The sequence below is a fragment of the Mus pahari genome, chromosome 4 (genome assembly GCF_900095145.1).
Source record: "Mus pahari chromosome 4, PAHARI_EIJ_v1.1, whole genome shotgun sequence".
Lineage (NCBI taxonomy): Eukaryota > Metazoa > Chordata > Mammalia > Rodentia > Muridae > Mus > Mus pahari.
Window position 1 is genome coordinate 76,778,760 of NC_034593.1, and position 26,359 is coordinate 76,805,118.

At 40.3% G+C, this 26,359-nt stretch overlaps 1 protein-coding gene across 3 annotated transcripts in view; it reads left to right on the forward strand.

The window, feature by feature from the left end:
- The first annotated feature begins 9,130 nt into the window (after positions 1–9,130).
- Positions 9,131–26,359, forward strand: part of Lrba (LPS responsive beige-like anchor protein) — a 537,266-nt gene continuing 520,037 nt past the window's right edge. For 2 of the 3 annotated variants that reach the window (XM_021195949.2, XM_029537234.1), the window contains exons 1-2: positions 9,410–9,658; positions 9,975–10,431. In XM_021195949.2, coding sequence (XP_021051608.1) covers positions 10,216–10,431 — 216 coding nt within the window. In that variant the 5' untranslated portion in view covers positions 9,410–9,658; positions 9,975–10,215. Of the gene's footprint in view, positions 9,373–9,409; positions 9,659–9,974; positions 10,432–26,359 lie in introns of those variants that run through there. The other variant, XM_029537235.1, reaches the window with a different exon arrangement.

The window sequence follows — 26,359 nt, forward strand, 5'->3', positions numbered from 1 at the left end:
CACTCACTGATAAGTGGATATTAGCCCAGAAACTTACAATACCCAAGATACAATTTGCAAAACACATGAAACTCAAGAAGAAGGAAAACCAAAGTGTGGATACTTCATTCCTTCTTAGAATGGGGAACAAAATACCCATGAAAGGAGTTACAGAGCAAAGTTCGGAGCTGAGACGGAAGGAAGGACCATCCAGAGACTGTTCCACCTGGGATCCATCCCATATACAACCTCCAAACCCAGACACTATTGCATATGCCAGCAAGATTTTGCTGACAGGACCCTGATATAGTTCTCTCTTGTGAGGCTATGCTAGTACCTGGCAAATACAGAAGTTGATGCTCACAGTCATCTATTGGATGGAACACGGGGCCCCCAATGAAGGAGCTAGATAAAGTACCTAAGGAACTAAAGGGGTCTACCTTACAGGAGGAACAACAATATGAACTAACCAGTACCCCCCAGAACTTGTGTCTCTAGTTGCATATGTAGCAGAAGATGACCTAGTTAGCCATCAATGGGAGGAGAGGCCCTTGGTCTTGCAAAGATCATATGCCCCAGTACAGGGGAATGCCAGGGCCAGGAAGCAGGAGTGGGTGGGTTGGGGAGCAGGGCGGGGGGAAGGGTCTAGGGGCCTTTTGAGATAGCATTTGAAATGTAAATGATGAAAATATCTAATAAAAAAAAGAATGGCTATGGGGAAATCAAAAAACAGAAAAATAAGTTTTTCTTAACTTCAATTCATCTGTAAAGAAAGCATGCAGGCAGAATGAAATGAGTATGTGGAGATCATTGACTAGACTGGTTTCTATTCAAGCTAGTCATACTTCATTTTCCAGGACCACAGTTCATAGAATTTTCTTTCTTCTAAGCATTTATAGTTTGAGTCATGTAACTAGAAATAAACCATCAGTACTTCTAAGTGTTACTTTCTGTATTAGTGTTTTCTCAACTAGTTAAAATGACATAAGCAAAATGTGTTTCAAAAAGCTTAAACACAAAGTTTTACTGACAGACAACCTTAATTAAAGGAAGTTTAATTTAGCCGAGGAATAAACACCTTCTAGTTTTACTATAGAGCATAAAATTTTCCCACTTCTACTGTAGTTCCATTCATTTCAATTATACTCTGGAAATCCTAATTTTATAATTATAATGTTAATTATAACTTCTAATTTACTAATACACTTGAGGTAGAGATCAAGTATTTAAAAGTTTTGCACTATGCTTGTGTTGTCTTCAGTATGAAATCTAGCAAATGTATTTTTCTTTACACAGAATTCTCATATTTCCTCATCATTTAGCAAGCTAATGCCTTTAGGAAAAAGTCAGATTTAGTGACACTATAGGTTATTTCCAGTAACTTTAATAAGTGATACTAAAAATCTTCATTCAAGTTGATTTTTAAATAACATTAGACTCAGCTAGGAGCAGTGGCTCGCACTTCTTGACCCAGTTACCCAGGAGGCTGCAGCAAGAGGACCACTTAAGGTGGGAGGTCAAGACCTCCCTGGTCAACAGAGTGAGACTTCAGCTTAATAAACAAACCAAAACCCCTAAACAATAGTTCCTCATGAGCCCTGTGCTATGATATATACATGCCTATAATCCTGTCACATGGGAAGCTGATGCTGGAGAACATTAAACTTGAGGCCAATCTACAAAATAATACAAAAACAAACAAAAAAACACTACATACAAACAGCAGGAATCTCATTAAACACATTATTATATATGCCATCAAAGGCTATTATAAAATCAAAATTTTTAAAAGAAGGATCTCCGTGGTTATTGCCTTTGTCTCACATAAGAATCAGCTAGAGTCAGTGTGTTGGCCCATGCCTGTAATCCCAGCACATGGGAGGCAGATCTTGAATTCAAGGCCAGTCTGCCTTACATAGCAAATTACAGGCCAGCCATCTACATAGTGAGTCCCCTGCTAAACAAAACACCATGAAATAAAATAAACAGAACTAAAAGAAAACTAAACAAACAAATGAACAAACAAATTGCCCAGGAAGCTGTAATAAAATCTTGATATCTTGATTTTATTCATGATTCTGAATTAATGGGTCTAGGCACTGAGATTTAAAAAAGGTAGGTGATGTTAAAGGTTTCAGATGAGAAAGGTCAAATAGGAAAAAAGATGACAGGATGAAATGCAGCTGCGCCTATGGAAGAGAGAAGCAGAACTAAAGATATGGAAATGCAGCTGTGGTAGACAAAAGAGTATGTTGTTGGTAGTTGCCACAGCTGGGGGACCAGCAGCGCAGCTTGTAGGAAGCACAAGGTGGTATGTAGCAGTCTGGTGCTCTCACAGGTCCTGCACCTCCAACACACACACACACACACACACACACACACACACACACACACACAGCTCAGTGACATGATCACTCTGATTCTGAGCCGCATCAAGATATCTGAGATGAAGAATGGTTCATTTTCTGGGTTAGGTCTACCTGTAAAACGTCTGTGCTGCTGTTGAGACAATCATGTTGATAATTCATGATCCCTGTTGCCATATGCAGCTATGGGTAGTGATGCTTCTTTTGCAGTGGTATTGATGACTGCAGACTCATAAATGAGAATGAGAGACATTGAAGGCTTCTGTGCCATCCCCCATCCAAAAAAAAAAAAAAAAAAAAAAAAGGAAAGAAGAAAAAGAAACAGTCCAGACACGAAGGTATTGAAGAGAGCCCTTAAAAAATTGTGATAAAGATACTGAAGTGAAGCTCTTCATAGTTGAACTCTTCACAGTTGATGGCTTCTGGAGGTGGGTAGAGTGGGGTACAACTCAGTCCTCTTTAAGGGGTTGGCCATTGGGAGTTTGACCATGCTCCAATGAGTTTATGGACTTGGTGTTTTTTTCTTTCTTTTTGTGGGGTGGGAGTGCAAATGTGGGAGGGTGAACCTGGGAGGAATGGGAAGCAAGTGTGATGGGGTGCCTTGTGTGAAATTTCCAAATAATAAACATACTACTTTGGGGAAAATATAACGGCAGAGCACTGAGACTCTCTGAACTAGGTTGTGACAACGCAAGATGGCATTTTCTTTCTTTTCTTTTTAAAAGATTTACTTAATTATTTATTATATTTAAGTACACTGTAGCTATCTTCAGACACACCAGAAGAGGGCATTAGATCTCATTACAGATGGTTGTGAGTCACCATGTGGTTGCTGGGATTTGAACTCATGACCTCTGGAAGAACAGTCAGTGCTCTTAACCACTGAGTCATCTCTCCAGCCCAAGGTGGCATTTTCTATATTTGAAGCTAGCTGCTCATATAAGAAAGGTGATAATATATGCATGGCATATCACATTTCTAGAACAATGTGCATACATGTTTTATATATATGGATACAGATGAACAATATCTACGTTACCATACTCCTTACTAAAGATATTGTGGCATTATCTGTGAGTAGATGAGATTGATATTATCTTTATTTTCTTAACATTAGGAGGAAAAGTGTAACATGAATCACCCAACTACAATGGATGCTACTCTTCTTACTTCACACAATTTTTCGTATTTATACTTTGTGAAAATTATAAAGCAGTATGTAACTGCAGTCCACTAATACCATACGATGGCTGATTCCACCATATATGAAGTGGGAGTTGGAAGCTTCTAGTGATTTTCTTAAGAGGCTAGTAAAATTCTGTTACTTTATTGCTCATAATATTTTTCAGGCAGATAGATGATTGTCCTCAGAATAGAATCTGGTCCTTAAACATGTTTATCACATTCTCCCTGTCTTTTCATCTTAACTTCTAGTTCTAGTTAATAAACAGCACTAAACAACTTGCTCTTCCAGGCTCCCTTCTGTGCATGTGTTACTAGAGACTGACCCTGGGTCCTTACACATATTGAGACTAAACTACACTTCTGTTACATTCTCCCCTCCACTCCCTTAGAGCAGTGGTTCTTTTTTTTTTTTTTTTGGTTTTTCGAGGCAGGGTTTCTCTGTGTAGCCCTGGCTGTCCTGGAACTCACTCTGTAGACCAGGCTGGCCTCGAACTCAGAAATCCGCCTGCCTCTGCCTCCCGAGTGCTGGGATTAAAGGCGTGCGCCACCACGCCCGGCTAGAGCAGTGGTTCTTAACCCATGGGTTGTTACCCCTTTGGGGGTCACATATCAGATATCCTGCATATTGGATATATACATTACAATTCATAACAGTAGCAAATTTACAGTTATGAAGTAGCAAAGGAATAATTTTATGGTTGGGGGTCCCCACAACATGAGGAACTGTATTAAAGAGTTGCAGTGTTGGGAAGGAGAACCTGTGCCTAAATGGTGAAGTGCAGCCTATGTGGATGTGTTGTTCAGCCAATGTGCATCTGCAGTCAATTAGAGTAGATAGTTCCCCTTTGCTCAATACTTTCTTCATTTTAATTTAGTGTATTTGAGAATGTATGTTCTCTGGAGAGAAAATAGTTTGGAGTACTTGTAAGAAAGTGGGTGTTTCCTTTAATAAAACTAAACCCAGTTCTCATTTAGAAAGAAAAGAAATCCTAGTGCCAAATTCTTTGACCTTATAACCCCAAATGTGAGCCCATACAAATCATCTTTCTCTTGTTCTCTGACTAAACATAGTGAGAGCCTTCTGCAACATGCAGGCCCAGTTATAGGGAATATGAATTGCAGCATAGCTATGACCTGCAGGATTTGAACAGTTTTCCTCTGGACAAAGTAATGGTAACTCAAAACTTGAGAATTTGTTTTACCTGACGTTTGGTCTTCAGGCTAGATGACAAATAATTCAAGACCCAGTTGCTTATATCAACAAGTATCTACTATTCTCTGTGGGTCAACAGGTTCTGTATGAATTCGGATATAAGTTGGCTGGGGCTGTTGTCTTCTCAGGGTTGTGACTACAACATTCAAGATGGATTTACTTACATGGCAGGGAGTTGGGTATGGTTGTTTACCAAATAAACAGCTTGGGGTGTTGGCTGATGGGCTTTGATACTTTTCTACGTGATTTCTTCTAATAGTTTGGGTCCTAAGAGAGATTGTTTCAAGCACACTACCATATGCAGACCATTTTTTCCTCCACTTGGAGACTAGCAAGCAGTTCAAACAGTCTACTTTCCAGTCTTGCTCCTTGCATGAAAAGAGTAAACATCTCCTTTCAGAGGTAGCCTTGGTCTCTCAGAGACCTCAGCTGGGCAAGAATTTCAGACTAAAACTGACAAATGCAGTTACTTTCTCTAGTGATATGTGCACATATAAATTACAGTGGTAATTAATATAAATTACAGGACTGTAGCTCAGTGATTAGTTCTTGTTTAGCATTCTCAAGGGCCTGGGTTCCATCTCCAGCACTGAAAAAAATTGTAGTGTTGGAGTGGTGTGCCAGGGTAGAACATTTCATGCATTCTAACGGCACTATCAGGAAGGAACAGGATGCATGAGCTACCTATTTCACATTACTTAGGAGGTGTGGTAGTGCACACTTTAATCTCAACAACCATGAGGCTGAAGGAAGATTGGAGCAAGTTTGAGACCAGCTTGGGCTTCATAGCAAGAAAGTCTCTAAAACTCAACCAATCAACAAAAGTCAGTAATAAATGTTACTAACTTTTGAAATTTTATTTAATAATGTTTGTATAATCTCCCAGAGGGCTCAGGGTCTGGAGAAAACTAATTCTCATTCTCTTGACCAGCCACAAACACATGTACATGTGAGTAAAACTAAATGGACTCAGTAACTTCATGCGCAGCAGTAATTAAGAAAGAAATGGTCTTACATTTGAGAGGGAGACATGGGAAAAGTTGGGAGGAAGAAGGGGGTAGGAATGATGTAATTTAAGAAATAATTAAAAAAAAGTTTGTCTTTCTTACAAGAAGCAGCAAGTTAGAGACATGAATTTTCAGCCTATGCTTTCATAAACTGTGTTAAAGAATGGTTAAAATTCAAATCTGGAGGTCTACACAGGTACACTGCCAATTACATAGGTTGTACTTTCCTTGTAAGTTATCTTTTAACCTATATATTTACAAAATGCCAAGAAGTTACAATTGGGTGGATTGTTTTTCTGAAAAGAGAAAATTCCATCTCTGTTCTCATTTTTTTTCTTTGTATGCAGGTAAGAGTTCATAGATCGATAATCTTGATTTCAGTATGAAATTTACATTCTTTTTGCTTGAGTTCTTCTGAGTTATGCAAAAAGCTTCCTGTTCTGAATTCACCCTTTTCTCTGCTCTGTACTGGAGACTGAATCCAGGACCTCACACTCGCTAGGCAAGCATTCTTTATCACTGTGCTATATATATTCCCAATTTTTTTTTTTTTTTTAAATCAAACATTTTTATTATTTTGTGTGCATGAGTGTTTGACCTGCATGTATATATCACATGCATGCCTGCTGTCCACAGAGTTCAGAAGAGGGTGTTAAATCCCCTGGAACTGGGGTAACAGATGGTTGTGAGTCATTGGTGGGTGGGGGTGGTGCTGGGAACTGAATCCCAGTCCTCTTAACAAATGGTGGTTACAGTGCTTCTAACTTCCGAGTCAACTTACCTGTTTCTCTAACATGTTTATAACTTTTTTTTTTTTGAGATAGGATTTCATTAAAATGTCCAGGTAGGCCTTGACTTTGAGATCATCAAGCCTTAGATGGAATTATAGGCCTGAACCACCACACCTGACTTCTTTCTCTTTTGTTGTCTGCTATGTTTTTTGATGTTAAGATAAGAAAAATTATAAAAATTAAAATATTTGGACTTAATTCCAAGACATTGATATCACATAGATACAAATTAAATGGCAACAAGAAACTGGAATCTGGCTTTGCAGAAGGCAAGCTTACCCTTGCTCTATTTTTCTCATTCTCCCCTCTCTCACTTTCTCTCCCCCTTCCTCCCTTGTGTGTATGATACAGATGAAACTGTATTATAAACTTAGCTGTAGATAGTTCATATGAAGGCTTTTGACTAGACTAACTTCCATTAGATCTAACTAATAAAAAACTGTTTTCATAATATCAAAATATCCATGATAGCACAAGTTTCCTTACTTCAAATGGTAGCAAGAGCTTTCAGGAAGCATTAAAGCAGGTCACTTCAGTGTTTGATTCAATCCCCGTTAATATAGGATAGTGTATTTACAATACATGTTATATCAAGGAGCTTATGAATTGATGGGCAGTTTAGCCCGAAGTATCCCTCAGGATGTTGTACATCTAAACGGCAATCTACAGGGATTGTACTTTAACCAGGGCTGGGCTAGCCCAAGTTTTCTCTTCTGCCTTTACTGTGCTTCTTTCTGCAGTAAAACTCCCAAGAAAAGCAGGTGGCGACAAAAGTGCTGGGAAATGATTTTTTAAAGTGTGTAATTTGTTTTGAAATAGTTAAATAGTTGTCTTGTAACTACTTTTGTTTCCCAGGTAAAGGAGCATTACCAACGCCTTATCCTAGTTCCTTGAGACTGTGTGACTTGAAAAGGGTCATGACTGTGGCCATTTTCATTCTTATCATCCACCTGCTTCTTTTATTAGAAGGTATTTATCAACAAATTATTTGTGCCTTTAAACTAGATATAGTAACTTAAACTATCTGCCAAATCCAAGCATGCAAAATCTTACCAGATGACTTTGGTAGCCTATCATGGCTCCCACATTCAGAACAGAAACTGGTAGAAGGTCAAGAAGGTCAAGTGAATGTTTTCTTGATCCTGCAGGAACCTCTCACTCTCTTATTTCAGATTTACACACTGAAATCCAAGGAGGTTTTATTTTTTATTTTTTTATTTTTCTCCTTCAGGAATTTCAGCAACAGGTGGCCAGTGATGTTACCTCTAACCCTAAAAGTTCACAAATCAGCAATTCACAGAATTAGAGAAATGTTTGCCTTATCTTTGGAATTTGTAAATCCATTCTGAGGCAACCTAATTTCTTTTAAGAAGCATCCTTTTGAGCATTTTTTTTTTTAAAAAGGTGCAATACTAAACACACTTCGTTGCTAGATTCTTTTCTGATGTTGCTTCTCTCAAGTACCCGTGTGATAGCTAAAATGGTCTATTTTTCAAGGATGTTTCAAATAATTCCTTTTCCAGTGAACCATTTCATTTCTCAAACTCATCTAAGTTTTTTGGATTCCTTCAGAGTACTTTGATTATTTCATCCCGTCTTTTTGCTTCACTTTCATTTTTAGGAACCTGGGAGTATTTTAGACATGTACTTTAAAGTCTTATCCCAGAGAATACTAATAGAACAACTACCTCCTCTATGCTCATTTTATTTTATACTAATGCACCAGATCAATGCTTTGCCATCATCAGAGGCAGTGAAGAGAATGACAACATTAGACTACGACAATTTGTACTGGCTTCAAATCCTTATCTATATATTTTTAAAAGCATCTATAATGAGGCAAACTTAACTTCCACACTGGAAAATTGAGAGGAACCCCCTTTCCCAGTTCCAGGGCCCCGTGAATCCCGCCCCCACAGCTCCGAGCAGCTGTCTGAGGAATGAATCCTCTTCTCCTTAGAATGTGGGAGAGCTTTGCTGGGGCGGCAGCTGCCAGGCAAGGAATCCTCCCAGGCGCTGTCCCTCCCCTCCGAGCCGCCGCGGCAGCTGCCAGGGCATCCCGGTGGAAATCTTTCCCAGTCAGCGCCGCGGGCGGGCCGGCAGCAGCTGAGCTCAGTCACGGGTGGAGACCGCTCCCGGGAGGCTCCAGCGCCGCCACCTCAACGACTCCCAAGTCCCTCAGGTGTCCTTCTCCAAGTCCAACACGAGGACACCTTGACAACGTGGGGCGGGTTCCCTCGGCGCCCAGAGACCTGCCGTTGCACAGCACCCGCCTCCCGCTCGCCGCCAAAGCACAGCCCGGGCGAGAGTGCAGGGTCGGGGCGGGGAGGGGGGGGAATGCGCGCCGCTCGCGGCTCTACCTGAGCAGCGCGCTCCCGAGGCGCGCTCCCGCCCGCGTGGCCCCTCCAGCCAGCGCGCGTGCTCCGCTCCGCCACTCACCCGCGGTTCCCCGGGCCCGCCCTCACGTCCCCTTACTAAGCCGCCTCCGCCTGGGCGCCCGCCCGCTCGCTCGCTCGCCCGCCCGCCCCGCCACCCCGCGCGCTCGCGCTCGCGCACGCGCACGCCGCGCCCGGCGGCCCTCGGCGCTGTCATGGCGGCGAGGAGCAGCTTCAGTAGGCACAGGGGTAGTCCCGCGCGCCGTGGCCCGGCGATCTGTGGCAGTAGCATCCTCGGCCACCGCGGCGGCACGAGCCGCGGCGTCGCCAGCGCCTGCAGTGGCTGCTTTTGCAAGGGCTGAGCGCAGGGGTGGGACGGCCTAGGGAAGCACGGAGTTGTAGGCAGCCGCCGGGCTCCGGGGGAGCGGACTAGGGAAACTTGAAGGCTGCGACCAGGTGCCTTGACCTTTCTCTCCCCGGTCCCCTTCCCCGGTCCCCGGTCCCCGTCCCCGTCCCCGTCCCCGCAGGCGCGTCGGGCTTGCCTTCCCGCCCCAGCACACACCTCCCTGCCTCTCCTCAGCGGAGCTCAGGTGCCCGGGCGAGGTGCTCCACTCCTCCCCCTGGGCCGAGCGCGGAGGAGAATCACCGCCCCCTTCCCCCGCCTTTTCCTGCCCTGGTTCTCCGCCGCCACCTCCGTCTCGCAGCGCCCCGCCGGGGCTGAGGACGAGGCCGGAGTCTCCGGGTGAGGAGGAACTTGGGACCTCAGTGGTCGCGGGGGGCCCCCGTCCTCGGCCCGCGACAGTCCCCCGCGGTGCACCTGCCCGCGCCCCCCACCTGCGCGGGGTGGGGGAGGAGTGAGCCCGCTCGCCGGCCTGGAGGACCCGCCTTCGGCGGAGCGGGCGATGGAGCCCGGGAGGAGCGGCCGGCCGGCCGGCCCTGGGGTGCCCTTAGTAACTTACTTGACAGACAGTAACTATTTCCCTCTCCTCCCTAAAAAAAAAAAAAAAAAATCCCACGACAGACCTACCCTATTTAACAGATGTTTAATCTTCCAATAGGCTTTGGCGTTGTTGTCAGCCTCCGGGAGAGAGATTGGACAAATAGTCTCCGAGAGGAGGAGGGCGACGCCAAGGACTTTGCCTGCTTTTTTGGGGTTTCTCCGCAAGTTGGAACAGAGACCTTTTTCTGGTTTAGCGTTTGCGTGTGTGTGTGTGTGTGTGTGTGTGTGTGGTGCCTCCTCTCCGAGCAGCGACTGCTGGCCCACGGTGACTCTGACTTGGCCTTTCTCGTGAACTAGTAATGGCTAGTGAAGACAATCGTGCCCCTTCCCGGCCACCAACAGGTGATGACGGGGGAGGTGGAGGGAAAGAAGAAACCCCTACGGAAGGGGGTGCGCTCTCTCTGAAGCCGGGACTCCCCATCAGGGGTATCAGAATGAAATTCGCCGTGCTGACGGGGTTGGTTGAAGTTGGCGAAGTGTCCAATAGGGATATTGTGGAAACTGTCTTTAACCTGGTAAGTAGATAAATATTTTATAAGCATATACTTTTCTCGGTGAGTTGGGGAACAAGACGAAGCTGGGGTCATGTGCTTCACTCAATCGAATGGCTTTTTTCCACGGATAGACACAAATTTCTACTTGACCTAAATGGAGCAATTACTTGTATTTCAGTTTAAAGAGAATTATGCAAAATTTGATGCTTCAGGTTTTCAGTGAACATGAACAGATCATCTTTGTGCTAATTAAGCAAGTGTTGATGTGGAAGTATATTTGTGTTGTACGTGCGTGTGTCTGTGCCCGAGTGTGGTCAGGTGTTCAATGGAGAATTTGGATGTAACTTTTTTTTTCCCCTCTTGGAGTGTATGTTTAAGCCTGCGATTTCTTTTTAATATTTTGAATAAGTGACTTTTTTTTTTTTTTGGACTTGGAGCTAATGTTAGTCTTTGCCTAAGTTATGTTTTGCTATAGTTAGTTTTAAACACAGAATTCATGTTCATAGTGCTGATATAACTATCTTGTAAATTAGTATTTTTAAAATTTTGGCTACTTTTAGTTTTAGAAATAACTAACCACGGTTGATTTTTGCACTGGGTTTAGGGTTATCTTGTGATAATTGAATGGCAATTTGAAAAAGGCCTGAGGCAGCCACAGTGTGAGCTTGATGCTTTTGTAAATATGTGTTTATCATTGAAACAAACTTGGTCATTGGAAGTTGTTGATTATACTATGGTGGGCAATGACTTATTTTAAGTGGATATGAGATACTTTCTTCTTTTCTTCATTCTGTTTTTAGAAGTTAGTTTTAGTGGAGCCTTTTAGACTTTAATTTTCTGTTGCTTATCAACTTAAAAGAGTCAAAACCGAGTTTGGTTTTAAAATAATTTTCTCTCATTCAACCAGTGTTAGAAGATAATACATGGTGCTAGATTTAAATGTGCAGTAGTTGTAATAATTGTTTAGTAGCCATCCTTTTTACCTCTATATTTTCAAGGTTAGACTTGTTTTATTCCAGGCAGTTAATTATTTCCTTCATTAGGCTTTTACTGTTAGTGCAGTTATTTGCAATACAGATTCTAGAATGACAAAATAGGTATAGGTGAAATGCACTTACTTTTGAAGCGTAAAACTTTAAACCATATTTTATTTGTTTATTAGATTATTGTATTATGATTTTTGATATACTGACAGATACATATACACACATTTTTGAAACTATATATTGTTGAAACATATATATCCATCATCCAACTTCAGTATTTTGGGAATCTTCTGTTTGAACTTTCAACAGTGAACTTCCAGATGAACCACAAATTCATCTATTCCTTTACTGAAAAAAAAAAAAAACCAGTAAATTTCTTAAAACCTAATTTTGGTTTCTCTTTCTGAACCTAATGTAGTTTGGCTGTACAGAAATCTTGTAGTGCTATAGTTCATACTTAGTTGTTTCTGTGTGAAAATACAACACTCTTTGAAAGGAAGGTTCAGACTCCTCTTTATAGTGTGGCTTGTTGGAGTGGATGACCAACAGGAATCACTTGGATTTTTATCGTTAAAGAAAATCTAAATCTTTTATTAATAGTTTGCTGAAGGTGGTCCTGATATGGACTTTAAGGTTAGGTCTGTCATACTTGCGTGCTTGCAGTGTAGAAAGAGGTAAGGTCTGTCCTTTTGTATGCCCTTTTCAGCAGTATCCCCTCTTTTGAGCAGCGTGGGCAGAGTGGCTAAGAGGGACCCATGGCAGTCCTTTCCTCTGTCATCATTTAGAGTACCTTTTATTATGAAAATATGGGGCATTGGTGGTCCAGCTAGTTCATCTCATTTGTTACCATTGCTGCATCTAATATTTCTTAGTGGACATAGTGTGAGTTGTAATTCTGTTCCAAGGAAGAACCTCGATTCTGTGCCTGTCAGTGGACCCCTCGATTCTGTGCCTGGCAGTGGACCAGGTGGCCTTATTATTTAACTCTTCTCTATGTGTAGCCCAGGTTAGGCTTGTACTCCAGGACTCAGAGTGATCTTTTTATCCCAGCCTCCCCAGTAGCTAGGACTAAAGGCACATACCACTGTACTCAGCTAAAAACATATGTGCCATTTCAAAGACTCAGAGACCAAGCTAGTGAAGAGTTATAAAATATATACATTGCTCCAGTTTGGTTTTGAGGATTAGTCTTCTCAGGACTGTGTCTGTCACATGAATTGGTGTGTGGTTGTTTTTTTATCTCTAAGCAGGTATTTGTACCTTAGCCGTTGCTTTCCTCAAGGACACAGCAGTCATTGGTCTTGATAAATATTCATGGCCAACCCTACACCAATGGATTTTATTCCTTTTTATCTAACTTAAAAAAACTTTTTATAACATTGCTTTAAAAACTTTTAAAGTAAACATATTTTTTAGTTCACATCATTGGTTTCTCATTCAGTCTGTACAGAAAGTTGATTATTAACTTTTTTCTTGTATGTATGTATGTACTAGTGTATGTATGTGTGTAGGCCAGAGGTTGATGTGCAGTGGTGTCTTCTCCACCTTATTTACTTATTTAACATATTTTCTTCTTTGTTGTGTGCCAGCGTGTATATGTAAGTGTGGGTGAGCATGCCAGGCATGAGTGTGGAGGTCAGACAGAGGGCAGATTTTTGGAGGGTGGTCCTCTCCTTTCACTTCCACTTCTCTTACTGTCCGCTCTGTGTATGTAGTCTAGCCGACCCTTGCCCTTTGGGGTGACTCTTTTTGCCTCCTAGCTTGGTGAAGAAGTGTTGGGATTACAGATATGAGTCAGGGCATCTGGCTTTTTGTGGATTCTAGGGATCAAAATCAGATTGTCAGCCAGTCCTGTTACCAGTTGACTGGCCCCATTTTTTCTTTTTAAGACAGGCTTTCTCTGTGTAGACTAGGCTGACCTCAAACTTTAGAGATCCACCTGACTGCCTCCTGAGTGCTGGGAATAAAGGTTCTACCACCACTGCCTGGCATCCATCCATCCATCCATATTTCTATCTATCTGTATTATCTCTCTGTCACTGAACATGGAACTGATGGATTCAACTAGAGTGACTGGTCAGCAAGCTCCAGGGATCCTCACGTCTCTACCTTCTTAACACTAGGGTTCAGATGCATGCCTTTCATGTGGGGACTGAAGTCTGATTGTCAAGCTTGCATGGCAGGCACATGGCTGATAAAAATATTACCCCAGTTCCATCTTTTTTTTCTCCCTTCCTTCATCTCTCCTTCCTTTTTTCCTTCCTTTCTTCTTCCTTCCCTCCTTCCCTCCTTCCCTCCCTCCCTCCTTCCCTCCCTCTCTCCCTCCCTCTGTCCCTGTCTTTCTGTCTTTCTGTCTTAAGGCAGATTCTCATTATGTATACTTACTTGGTCTGGTTCTGTGTAGACCAGACTGGCAGAAACCTTGTTAAAATCTTCCAGCTTCTGCCTCCTGCACACTGGGATTATAGGTATGTACCTCAGCAAGTGGTAACTATCTTTTTCTTAATAGTACATTGAATTAAAACTTCCAAAATTGTGAAAAGTAGGAATCAAGCAACAGAACATGAGACATGAAATTACAGCAGTGTAAGCCATGTGAGCCTTCATTTGTAGAGAGTTAGTCTCTAATGGAATTTTTGTTTAATAAATACCAACTATGTTTTTGAGTATTACCCTAGTTAGGGTTACTATTGCTGTGATGAAACACCATGACCAAAAGCAAGTTGTGGGGAAAAGGGTTTATTTGGCTTCCACATCACTGTTCATCATTGAAGGAAATCAGGACATGAACTCAAAGTCGTCAGGGATTTGGAGGCCGGAGCTCATACAGGAGCCATGGAGGGGTGCTGCTTACTGGCTTGCTCTCCATGGCTCGCTCAGCCTGCTTTCTTATGGATTTCAGACCACCTGCCCAGAGGTGGCAGCACTCACAATGGTTCTGGCCCTCCATCCATCAATCATTGATTGAGGGTGTCCTACAGGCTTGTCTGTAGCCCAGGCTTAGGAAGGCATTGTCTTAATTGAGGCTACCCCCTCTCCAGTGGCTCTAGTCTATGTTAAGTTGACAAAAGACTTGCCAGTACAGTATCATAACTTTTTCATTTCTTAGTCACATTAAAATAGGAGTATTTCTATCCAAGCCTCCCCAGTAGCTAGGACTAAAGGCATATACCACTGTACCCAGCTAAAAACATAGTCTATGACCATTTATTTGTTTGTTTATTTTGTTTAACTGATTAAATATTTGTTACTTTAAAAAATAACTTTTTTTTTTTTGTTTGTTTTCAAGACAGAGTTTCTCTGTGTAGCCCTGGCTGTCCTGGAACTCACTTTGTAGACCAGGCTGGCTTCGAACTCAGAAATCCGCCTGCCTCTGCCTCCCAAGTGCTGGGATTAAAGGTGTGCACCACCACTGCCAGAAAAATAACTTTCTAATATTAAAGAGCAGCCTTCATTTCCAGAGTTGTCCAGATAATAAATAGTAGGGCAATTCCAGACATCTGGCTTCATAGACTGTTGCTTCACAACTTTGCTCATGTAGCTTGACCGACCCGACCTGTTATAAATTCCTTTGAAAGTTACTATCTCTTGTAATTTCCTTTGCAAATCTGCTTCTCAGTTCAATTTTGATGAGTAGGATGCTGATATATTTTAGCATTTCACTTTTATAGTTTTCATGTTGCAATTTAAAACCATTTTCTTTTGTCTTCAATTGTGTGTGTTTACTTATCAGACGGTGGATACAGAACAATTAATATTTTGGCATATTTCAGGAACTTGCTATAGAGTTTAAGATTTCTGCTATTCATCTAAAGATACTTAGTGGTATTTAATTTAATAATGCTTCTTTCTTGGACTAATGACAAATATATGTTTTCATGCTTGCTTGCATATATATATATATGTGTGTGTGTGTATATATATATATATATATTTCTTTGATAGGATCTTGCATTAGTCAGGGTTCTCTTGAGTAACAGAGCTTATAGAGTGAATCTTTTTATATGCATATGGGGGTTTATTAGAATGACTGTGGTCCAGCCAATCCAATAATGGTTGTCTATAAATGGAAGGTCCAAGAATTTGTAGTTGTGCAGTTCCTGAGGCTGGATGTCTCAGTTGATTTTCAGTATACCAGAATCCTGAAAAAGTAGGCTCTAGTGTAATTGAAGAGATGGACTTACTATGAGGTGACAGCAAGCAGGCAGAGAGCAAAGGCGTCCTTCTTCCATGTCTTTATATAGGCTTCTAGCAGAACATGTGGCCCTGATGAGAAGTGGAGTTTTCCATCACACACACACACACACACACACACACACACACACACACACACACACACACAATCTGGATCAAAAGTATGTCTTCTTACCTGAAGATCTGGATTAAAAGTGTGTCTTCCTACTTTAAAGATCTGGATTAGAAGTAATTTTCCCACTTTAAGCAAAAAATCCTTCATGGGTGTGCTCACCATTATTGGGTTTTAGTTAATCCCAGATGTAGTCAAGTTGACAAATCCCCCTTCTTTTTGGGGGTTTTTGAGACAGGTCTCTGTAGTCCTGACAGTACTGAAACTTGCTGTACAGAGCAGGCTGTCCTCAAATTTAGAGATCCAGCTGCCTCTGCCTCCTGAGTACTGGGAATAAAGGTTCTACCCTCTCCCCCAGCTAGTTTGTTTGTTTGTTGTTGTTGCTGTTATTATTATCAGCAACACCCCTATGTAATATGTAGCCAGGCTGAGCTAGAACTTGCTGTGTAGTCGAGACTAGTCAGGCTAGTTGTCACTTTGAGATTTTCTTACTTCATCTTCCTAAATCCTGGGATTACAAGTGTATAATAACACCACATGCACATCCTCTGACTTTTAATTTAAATGTTACAGCTTGGAAAATGGAATATTGTGTCTTATTATTTGTTGTGTAACAATTGACTTATGTTCTGACAAATAAATGTTTTTATAAATGGTATAGAATAACCTTTGCTTACTTCAGAGGGCAACAGCCATTCCAGCTGATTGTTGTCTTGCTGTAATGTGGTCTCAGTGGTGTTGCACATCTTTAGTTTTTGGATGGAAAAATTAGAAGTCTAATTTAAAAATACCTTTAAAAATAAAAATAACATTAAAAATTTTATGTGGGCTTTGTAAATCCATAGTTGGTTACTTTTCAAACTCTTAAATGAACTTTAGTATAAAGATAACTCATCCACTGGGTTTTTATTAGTCGTATCAGTATCTAGATTACTTCCTACATAATGCTGTACCTATACATTTAAGGATTAGGAGTAATCTACTCTAGAAACATTCTTGTTGATTATCTTTTTGTGATTGGTATTAGTGATAGAAAGCTCAACTGCAGTTGCGCACAGGCCTTTAATCCCAGCACTGGTGAGGCAGGGGCAAGCAGATCTCTGAGTTCCAGCCCAGTTTGCTAATCAGAGCAAGTTCCAGGTTAGCCAGGGCTACACACAGAGAAACCCTGTCTCAATAACTGGATAAAACCCCAAAGAAACAAAGGAAAAAAACCCAGCAAACCTTTACTCAGTTGCTTTGAGCACAATAAAAAGGATTTATGGACTTACTTATCTGGAGTGCAAAGGTAAGATGAGACTTCAAGTAACAGTTTCATTTTGTCTCTTTACAGTATGGATGCCAGACAGGACAGTGGGACCTCTTGTGTCACACACATCTTTTGGTGGAGTGTCTGTCTTAATGTTCTGAGCTAATTGGACCATTGACCAATGAAATGTATTGATGAGATTAATCAGTATGTTTACTTCATTTACATAATTCAGTTATTTTAAGTCTATTTATAGAGCGTTGCAACCATTAGTATATTTTAATCTTATTAACTAATTTTGGATATTTACATTCTGTGCTCAAGACATTAAGATAGTTTCCCTTGTTTAATTAGCCTGTGATGGATTTTGAGTTAACTTTTATAGGATGTGACTTTTTTATTTTGTACTTGGTTATCTGATTGCCTCTTTGCCACTTGTAGAAAGGCTGTTCTTAGTATTGTTCTGTCTTGGTGCCTTTGCTGAAACTCAGTTGACTATAAGTGTAAATATCAGTCTTGACTGTTTTCATTACAGTTTTGTGTGTATGTTCATGTGCATGCAGGTTCATGTCTGTATACTTGTATGTGTGTGCATGGATGTCAGAAATTGAGGATTGCATATCAATTGCTGTCCACCTTGTGATAGTCTTTTTTTTTTCAGAGAATATTTTTTTAATTAAAATATAATCATTTGCCCCCCTCCCATTTTGCTTCCACCCAACCTTTTTCATGGTTTCCCTTGTTCTCTTTCAAACTCATGATCTCTTATTCTTTATTATTGTTATATATATATATATATATATATATATATATATAACATGAACATATGTGTGTATGTGTGTGTGTGTGTGTGTGTGTGTATACTGAGTCTATATGTGCATTTTTTTTGGAGGAGGCTGACTGGTTGGTATTGGATAATCATTTAGGATGCTTGTCTTTGGGGGGAGACTAAGTCTCCCCCTCTCAGCAGGTTTTAATTGCCTGAAGATCTCTCTCTAGGGGTGGGACCCCAAGTGATTTACCCTCTCCAGGTTGACAGTCAACTGGTATTGTCATTGTTTTTAGATCTTCTTTAAGCAGCCACACTGTTGTCATTTTATGGGTATAGTTTCCCTATCATATTAGGAGACTTGTCCTATGGCTCTTAGACTCTTCCCATCCTATCTTGTGCAATGTTCCCTGAGCCACCGGTGTAAGGGTTGTGTGTAATACATTAGTTGGGGTTGGGCACTCCACAGTTGGCCGTTCTCTGCTGTTTGAATAGCTGTAGCTTTCTGTAGTGGCCTCTGTCCACAGAGGAAAGAGGCTTCTTTGATGAAGGTGTGAGTTATACTTACCTGTGGCTACCTTATATTTTGAGACATGACTTCCACTGAACCCATTGGCAGGACTAGCTGGCAAGTGAGCCCTCGGGATCCTCCTTTCTTGACCTCCTTAGAATGAGCTTATGGTATGGGATTTATTTTTTTCCTTTAGGCAGGGTCTCACTGAATGACCTAGAACTTGATATGTAGACCAGGCTGGCCTTGAACTAAGAAAGATTCTCTTGCCGCTACCTCAGGAATGTTGGGTTTAAGGTGTGCACTGTCATCTTGCTCTCTTGCTCTCTCCCTAGCTCACTATATTTTAAATTTCTATTTTGTAGAGCTGTAGATGAAACCCAAGGTGTGTTTTCCCTCTCTCACCCTCTCTCTCTTCTCTCTCTCCCTCTCCCTTTCCCCCTCTTTCCTCCTCTCCCCCTCCCCTCCTCTTTCCCTCCCCTCCCTCTCTCCCCCTCCTTTCTCTCTTTTCCTCCCTCTCCCTCTCCCCCATTTGTATATATGTGTGTGTATACTAAGCATATCACTGAGATACACTCTCAGTTTATTTTCCATTGATCTGTATATCTTTTTTACTAATTCCAAACTATGCTGATTACTGTAAGTTTGTAGTAAGTTTTGAAATAGGGAATGTAGCTGTCTTAATGTGTTTCTTTTTAAAAAGATTTTAATTATTCTGGGTTCTTTGCATTTCCAGGTGAATTGTAGATTTAGGTTATTAGGTTTTGCAAAAAAAAAAAAAAAAAAAAAAAAAGAGCAGGAATTTAGTTTTTAACTTCATGTTTTTTGAGGCAGGGTCTCTCTCTACATAGCTCTGGCTGTCTTGGAACTCACTATGTAGACATAGGTTGGCCTTCAACTCCTAAGTACTGGGACTAAACGTGTGTACCACTATGCCTAGCTAGCAGGCATGGATTTTGGTAGGGACTGTTGGATCTATAGCTCATTTTGAGGAATATTGGCTTAGTACATGAGCATAGAACATTTTCCATTTATTTAGCTCTTTTTTTTACTGAGTGATTTTTTTCTTTTGTATGTGTATGTGGTGAGCATGTATTATGTATGCTCACATGTATAATTCGAAGTCTGGAAATTGACATGGGCAATCTTCTTTGTTCTTTATCTTATTCAGTGAGGTAGGGTCTCATTCAGAAACCAGAGCTCACCCATTACCTAGTCTAACCAGGTTGCTACAGAGTTCTTGTCTCTGCCTTCTAAGCCAAGGAGAGTTGAAATTACCTGTGGGCCCAAATATAGTTTTGTTTTCATAAGATGTAGAGAGAGCAGTAATTCTCAACCTTCCTAATGATGCAACCCTTTAATACAATTCCTTATGTTGTGGGGACCCCCAACCATAACATTATTTTCACTGCTACTTCAAAACTGTAATTCTGCTACTGTTATTAATTATAATATAAATATCTCTGTTATCTGATGGTCCTATAAAAGGGTCATTTAACACAAAGAGGTCACTGCTAACACAGTTTGAGAGCTGCTGTTATAGAGGAACCATATAGTATTTTAGCTTTGTCGCTCTAGAAATCGTCCTAATGCTTAGCACCCTGAAAGTGTTTGCTAAAGCTGTGCATATTGGCATACCTCTTAGTACCTTTTTACATAGGAGGTAAGGCCTGATGATTCTTTGAGCCTAGAAATTAGAGCTATCCTAGACAACACATACAAATTTTACCTTAAAAAATAAAATCTTGGTTAAATATAAATGTCTTAATCTTTTTTATTAAAGAACTAGAACTATTAGAAGTCTAGTTCCTATCATTTTTAAAAAAGACTTATTTATTTATTTTATGTATATGAGTACACTGTAGCTGTACAGATGGTTGTGAGCCATCATGTTGTTGCTGGGAATTGAAATCAGAATCTCTGCTCGCTCCAGCTCTGTTCTCTCCGGCCTAAAGATTTATTTATTATTATATGTAAGTACATTGTAGTTGTCTTCAGACACACCAGAAGAGGGTGTCAGATCTTATTATGGATGGTTGTGAGCCACCATGTGGTTGCTGGGATTTGAACTCAGGACCTTCGGAAGAGCAGTTAGTACTCTTAACCACTAGGCCTGTTCCCATTATTATTATTTTTTAATACAAAGGCTATACCATGTAAGTAAACCTTGAGGGATATTTTGTTTTTTCTTTTCTATCTCATTTAAAGGATTTGTTGAGCAACTTGCCCCTCCCTCCCTCCTGTCTTTCTCTGCCCTTCTTCCTGCTTACCTCCTTTCTCCCTGTCTGTTTCTTCCTTCATATGGAATTCTGTTCTTTATGGCTAGGCAAGCAGTGTACCAGCAGTGTACCACATCCCTCAATTTTCTTTTTTCTTTTTATATATAGCCCAGGCAGGCCTTTAACTCCTCACCCTCCTTGGCACTAGTATTATGGGCTTGCACCATCATATAGATCAGTTGCGTCAGTGTGTATACCCATGTGTGGGTTTGTGTGTCTGTATACCCATGTGTGGGTTTGTATGTCTGTGTGTATACCCATGTGTGAGGTTGTGTGTCTATGTGTATACCCATGTATGAGGTTGTGTGTCTGTTTGTATACCCATGTGTGAGTTTGTTTCACATGGGCACATGGATGCTGGAAGTTGACAATGGATGTCTTCCTCAATTTCCTTTTACCTTATTTTTTTGAAACAGAGTCTGTCACTGAACCGAGAGCTCAGCTAGACTGGCTAGCCAGTGAACTCCAGGTTCTTCCTGTTTCTACACCCCCTTGCACTGGGGGTTATAGGGTCATGCCAGCCAGGCGCTTTGACCTAGGTACTGAGAAGCCTAACTCATCCTTGCTATGCAGCTACTCTACTAGGTGTGCTTCCTTCTTTATTTATGTGTTTTAATTTTTATTTTTGTGTATGTGTATAAGTGTGTATGTGTACTTGCTTGTTTCTGAGAGTGTGATGGCTGATGTTGATGTCTGGTGTGTTTTTCTATGTCTTTTTGTCTTAATTTTTGAGACAAGGGCTCTTACTGAGCCTGGAACTTTCTACTTCAGCCAGGTGGGCTGGCCAGCAAGCGTGGCATCCGCTTTCCTCTCTTCCTGCCTCTAGTGCTGGGATTATAGATGTGTACTGTTATACTCAGCCCTTACATGCGTCCTGGAGATCCAGATTCAGGCCTTTTGTGTGTGCAGCAAGTACCTGACCAACTAGCTTCTCAGCTGTGGTTGTCATCATACAACTTTGAGTATGTATACAACTTTTAGTATTCTTTTTATATCTAAAAGAATATTGTCATGAATTTGCCTTTAAAAATTTGTTTTAGATTTATTTATTTTATGTGTATGAATGTTTTTGCCTGCAAAACATGTTTTGTATACTGTGTACATGCCTGGTACCTGTGAAGGTCGGAAGAGAACGTGAGATCATCTGGAACTGAAGTTAGGGACCATTGTGAGCCATGTGGGTTCTGGGACTTGAACCTAGCTCCTCTGCAAGAGAAAAAGTGCTCGAAATTGCTGAGCTATCTGTGTAGACCCTCAGGAATTTCTTTTAAAAATAGTCTCACAACCTGCTTTTTTATTTTTTGGTGGTGTTTGAAATTGAACCCAGAGCCTCTTATATCCTAGGTAAGCGTTTCATCACTGAGATGTATCTCCAGCCCTTTTGTTTCTATTTTGATATAGAATCTTCCTAAATTGCTCAGACTGATTCTCATGCCCCAGCCTCTACCTCCAAAGTAGCTGGGATTACAGGTGTGCACCACATGCTAAACTGCTCTTAAGGTAGTTTTTTTTTTTCTTTTTACATTAGTCTTCTTTTATTGGCTCTCAAAAAATAGGGTACATTGTCAGTCATGGTTACTGATGTATTACTGTGAAAAGATACCATAACCACCATAACCACAGAAACTCATAAAAGGACGCATTTAATTGGTTTATGTACAGTTTCAGAGGATTAGTCCATGGTCATCATGACAGGAAGCAGACAGGCATGGATCTGGAGCAGTAGTTGAGAGCTTTACATCCTAACTCACAGGCAACAGGGAGAGACAGAGTGACCTTGGGCCTGGTGTGGGCTTTTTTTTTTTTTTAAGATTTATTTATTTATTATATGTAAGTACACTGTAGCTGTCTTCAGACACTCCAGAAGAGGGCGTCAGATCTTGTTACGGATGGTTATGAGCCACCATGTGGTTGCTGGGATTTGAACTCCGGATCTTTGGAAGAGCAGTCGGGTGCTCTTACCCACTGAGCCATCTCACCAGACCTGGTGTGGGCTTTTGAAACCTCAGAACCAATCCCCAGTGTCACACCTTCTCCAACAAAGCCNCCCCNCCCTTTTTTTTTTTTTTTTGTTTAAGATTTATTTGTTTATTTTATGTGAATACACTGTCCCTGTCTTCAGACACACCAGAAGAGGGCATCAGATCCCATTTCAGATGGTTGTGAGCCATCATGTGGTTGCTGGACCTCTGGAAGAGCAGTCAGTGTTCTTAACCACTGAGCCATCTTTCCAGCCCAAGGCTACACCTCTTAATCCTTCTCAAATAGTCCATCAACTAAGAACTAAACTTGCAAATATGGGAACCATTTTCATTCAACCACCATAACACTCAGGAACCTGAGTGCTGACATCTGGTGAGTCTAGATTTAAACATGTGATTAAATACAAACAGGTGCAGTAGGGTAGAGGTCCACTGGATGACAGATACTTGAATAGGAAGATAGAAGTGAGCTTTAGAGTTTAGGGTGACTATAGTTCATAATAATTTATTATGTACTTAATAAAGAACATGAGGAAAATTTTGAAAAAAGAGATAGCTAGGCATGGTGCTGCATGCCTTTACTCCTTGGCGAATCCCTGTGAGTTTGAAGTCAGTGTTGTCTATATAACAAGGCCCAGAACAGCCAAAGCCACAGAGACCCTGCCTACAACCAAACAAAACCAACCAGCCAAACAACCTAAAAAAAGAGCCCTTGAGATAGAGATGTTTTGAACTATGATTTGATACTTGTACTTTGCATATGCATATTGAATTTTTACATTGTACCCCATAAATATGTAGTAATTAGTCTACAACTAGAAACTACATGTAAAAAAGTTAAAAAGAAAAAAAGAGCTGGAGTATATAATCCTCTTTTTCTCTCTATCTCTCTCTGTGTTTATTTAGGGTCTCTCTTATTACTAGGATTGAAGACATGTGTCACCATGTATGGCTGTGAATGTGTGTGTTCGTACTGAAATGGGAGAACATGCAGGATTTCTCAGCTTATTTTATGTTTGTTGAGACAGGATATTGTATAGCTCAGACTGATTCCAACTTCTTTTGTAGTCAGGGATGCCCTTGAACTTTTCCTGATCTTCCTTCTATTTTACAAGTTCTAGGATTGCTGGTCTAGGTTACCACACCTGGCAACTATGTTTCTTTAGAGATGAATCTATTGTGTGGGAACTGAAAAGGATGTTCTCTTGTTTAAAGAGATCTTTGTTCAATGTGTAGTGACTTCATTGGAATGACACTTTTACTTATAAACCATATTGAGTCTCATAAAGCTGTAAGAATTTAAGATAATCTTACCTCTGATGAGACTGATGAAATATTTGTTTCTTATGAAGCAATATATGTACTAAACCTTATAATATAGTTTTTATGTTCTTTGATCTTTGGTACCTTAAATAATATCTCAGCTTATAAAATATATATGTATATATATTGCATATATATACACATGTCTATGCATATATATGTATGTACATATACATATAACATTAAAGCACAAATCATTTTTAAAAATTGCTGATTTAATGTTAATTTACAAAAATTAAAAAATATTTATAATATGATAATCAAATTCAAAAGTGATGCCAGAGTATAACTTTTAAAACAAAGCAGGCACTCATTTAAAATTGTTCATTAGTGTTTAATGTTGAAGAGCCTGGGGGTGGTGGTGGTGGTTTCAGCATTCAGGATGCAGGGGCAGGGGCAGGGGCAGGGGCAGGGGAGGAAAGTCACTCCAAGGTCAAGGTTACTGGTTCTTCATAGCATAGTTTGAGATCCAAGGCCAAGTTCTTATGTTCTACATAGTAACATTCGAGGCTAGGCAGGGCCACAGAAGCAAGACCTTGACACAGTACACAAAAACAGAAGCATAGAACAACAAAAGAAGAAAAAATTATTAGTGAAGATGATATAAAGCTATTTAGAAAATTTTATTGGCATTATCATCAATTCATTTTCTTAGGTTACTATGAAAATATGCAGATAGGCATAAACCAAAAGAACTTCAGAATACATTCCCTTACACTCAGTGGCTTCTATTTCAGTGCTGGTCATTGCCTATGACCAGAATTACAAAGGAGTGGTTTTGAAAGCTGGCTAAGCATACATTGGATGAGTGGTTCCTAATTGTGGATCTTGGGGTAAGAGAAAAGCATGTGGCAACTACATATGTAGCAGAGAATTGTCTTCTCTGGCATCAGTGGGAGGGGAGGCCCTTGGTTCTGTGGAGGCTTGATGCCCCAGTGTAAGGGGATGCTAGAGTGATGAGGCGGGAATCAGAGGATGGGGTGCAAAGGGGAGGAGGGGATGGGATGAGGGGTTTACGGAGGGGAAACCAGGAAGGGGGACAAGATTTGAAATGTAAATAATTAAAATAAAGGATTAAAAAAAAGCATATGGGTAACTGTTGTGCTTCTGAATTGAACTTGATTCTATATTGTTAAGATAATCATAATAGTTAAGATTTATTGAGGTGTACTGTGTGCTGTGTCTATTTGACACATGCATTATTCCACTTTATTTCTTACAATTTTCATAATGATATGTTACTGGTATGATATGTCATTGGTGAGTCTACCATAATGCCTATGTTTTCCATGATTGAGCTAAAATATTAGAACTTCTGGGGCAAAGTACAGGATTGGGCCACTGTAAACCTGTAGAACTTTATACAGAATACCAATGGCTCTCAGAAATCATGCTAATAATGTCTACTAGTGAGTGGCATTTCAGTTACTTTTGTGGTATTAATTGTGGAGCTTATACTTCCATTCATTCTTTAGCTTCAGAGAGAGCATTAAAAACAAAACAACAAAACAAAACAAAACAAAAAAACTAGTCCTGAAAATTCGATCAGAGGTATAGATTTCTGCATTGATGAGTTGTTTAATACAGCAAAGGATATTTTACAATTTCTTCACCCGTTGCAGCTAGAGAACCATTTAATATAGTGGAAAAAGCAAAGTGATTTTTGAAGTCATTAAGCAGGCACTGCTTGCACGTCTCTATTTCTCTTCTCTTATGCCTTTCATATATGGCTAAGGCTTTCCTCTGAATTTTGTTAGGAGTTGTATATGAACTAATATCACTTCTATATTCCTATTATTCTCTTTATTATAGATAGAACATATATAGCTCAGACTGGTGTTGAAGTCACAGTGTAGCTGAGGAAGACCTTGAACTTCTGTCCTCCTGACTTCACAATAGTCATCATTCACAGCTTTATTCAGTTCTTTAATAGTTCTTTAGGAGGCAGTTTTAATCAAAAGGATGATACTTAGTTTTTAGTTGTAGAAGACAAGTCTGGTGTTGCCTTTAGTGTTGAAAGCTCTATTCATGGGTCTTCATGATTCAAATGACCTTTTTCTGAAGTTGATTTACTTTTTTTTTTTTCTCTCTGAGAACAGGCTTTCTCTGTTGAGCCCTGTCTGTCCTGTAGGATTTACTTCTATGATAGACTTATTCAATAAATTTACACCTATTCAAACTTTTGAGGCAAGATTGTTCTTACAGGATAGGGTGTGAATTTAATCAGGGTTCAGTATTTAAATGTTCAGGTAGGTAATTTAAGAAGTTAAGAGAGTTAACTGTGAAAAAGATTTTAAAGTAGGATGTTTATATTTTCCTATTTGACTATATCTTTATGTTTTTATAATTTGATACTACTTTTTTTCATGAAACAAGTAAGCATTTCCACTCAGTGAGCCAGTGGGTGCAGGGACTAAAGCAATGAATCAGGTAGATAATGGACCTTGTCTTTATGGAACTGATAGCATAAATCATTTTAGCTTCCAGATAATCCATTTCTTCAACTTATATTCTCTAGGTTTTTTTTTTTTTTTTTTTTTTTTT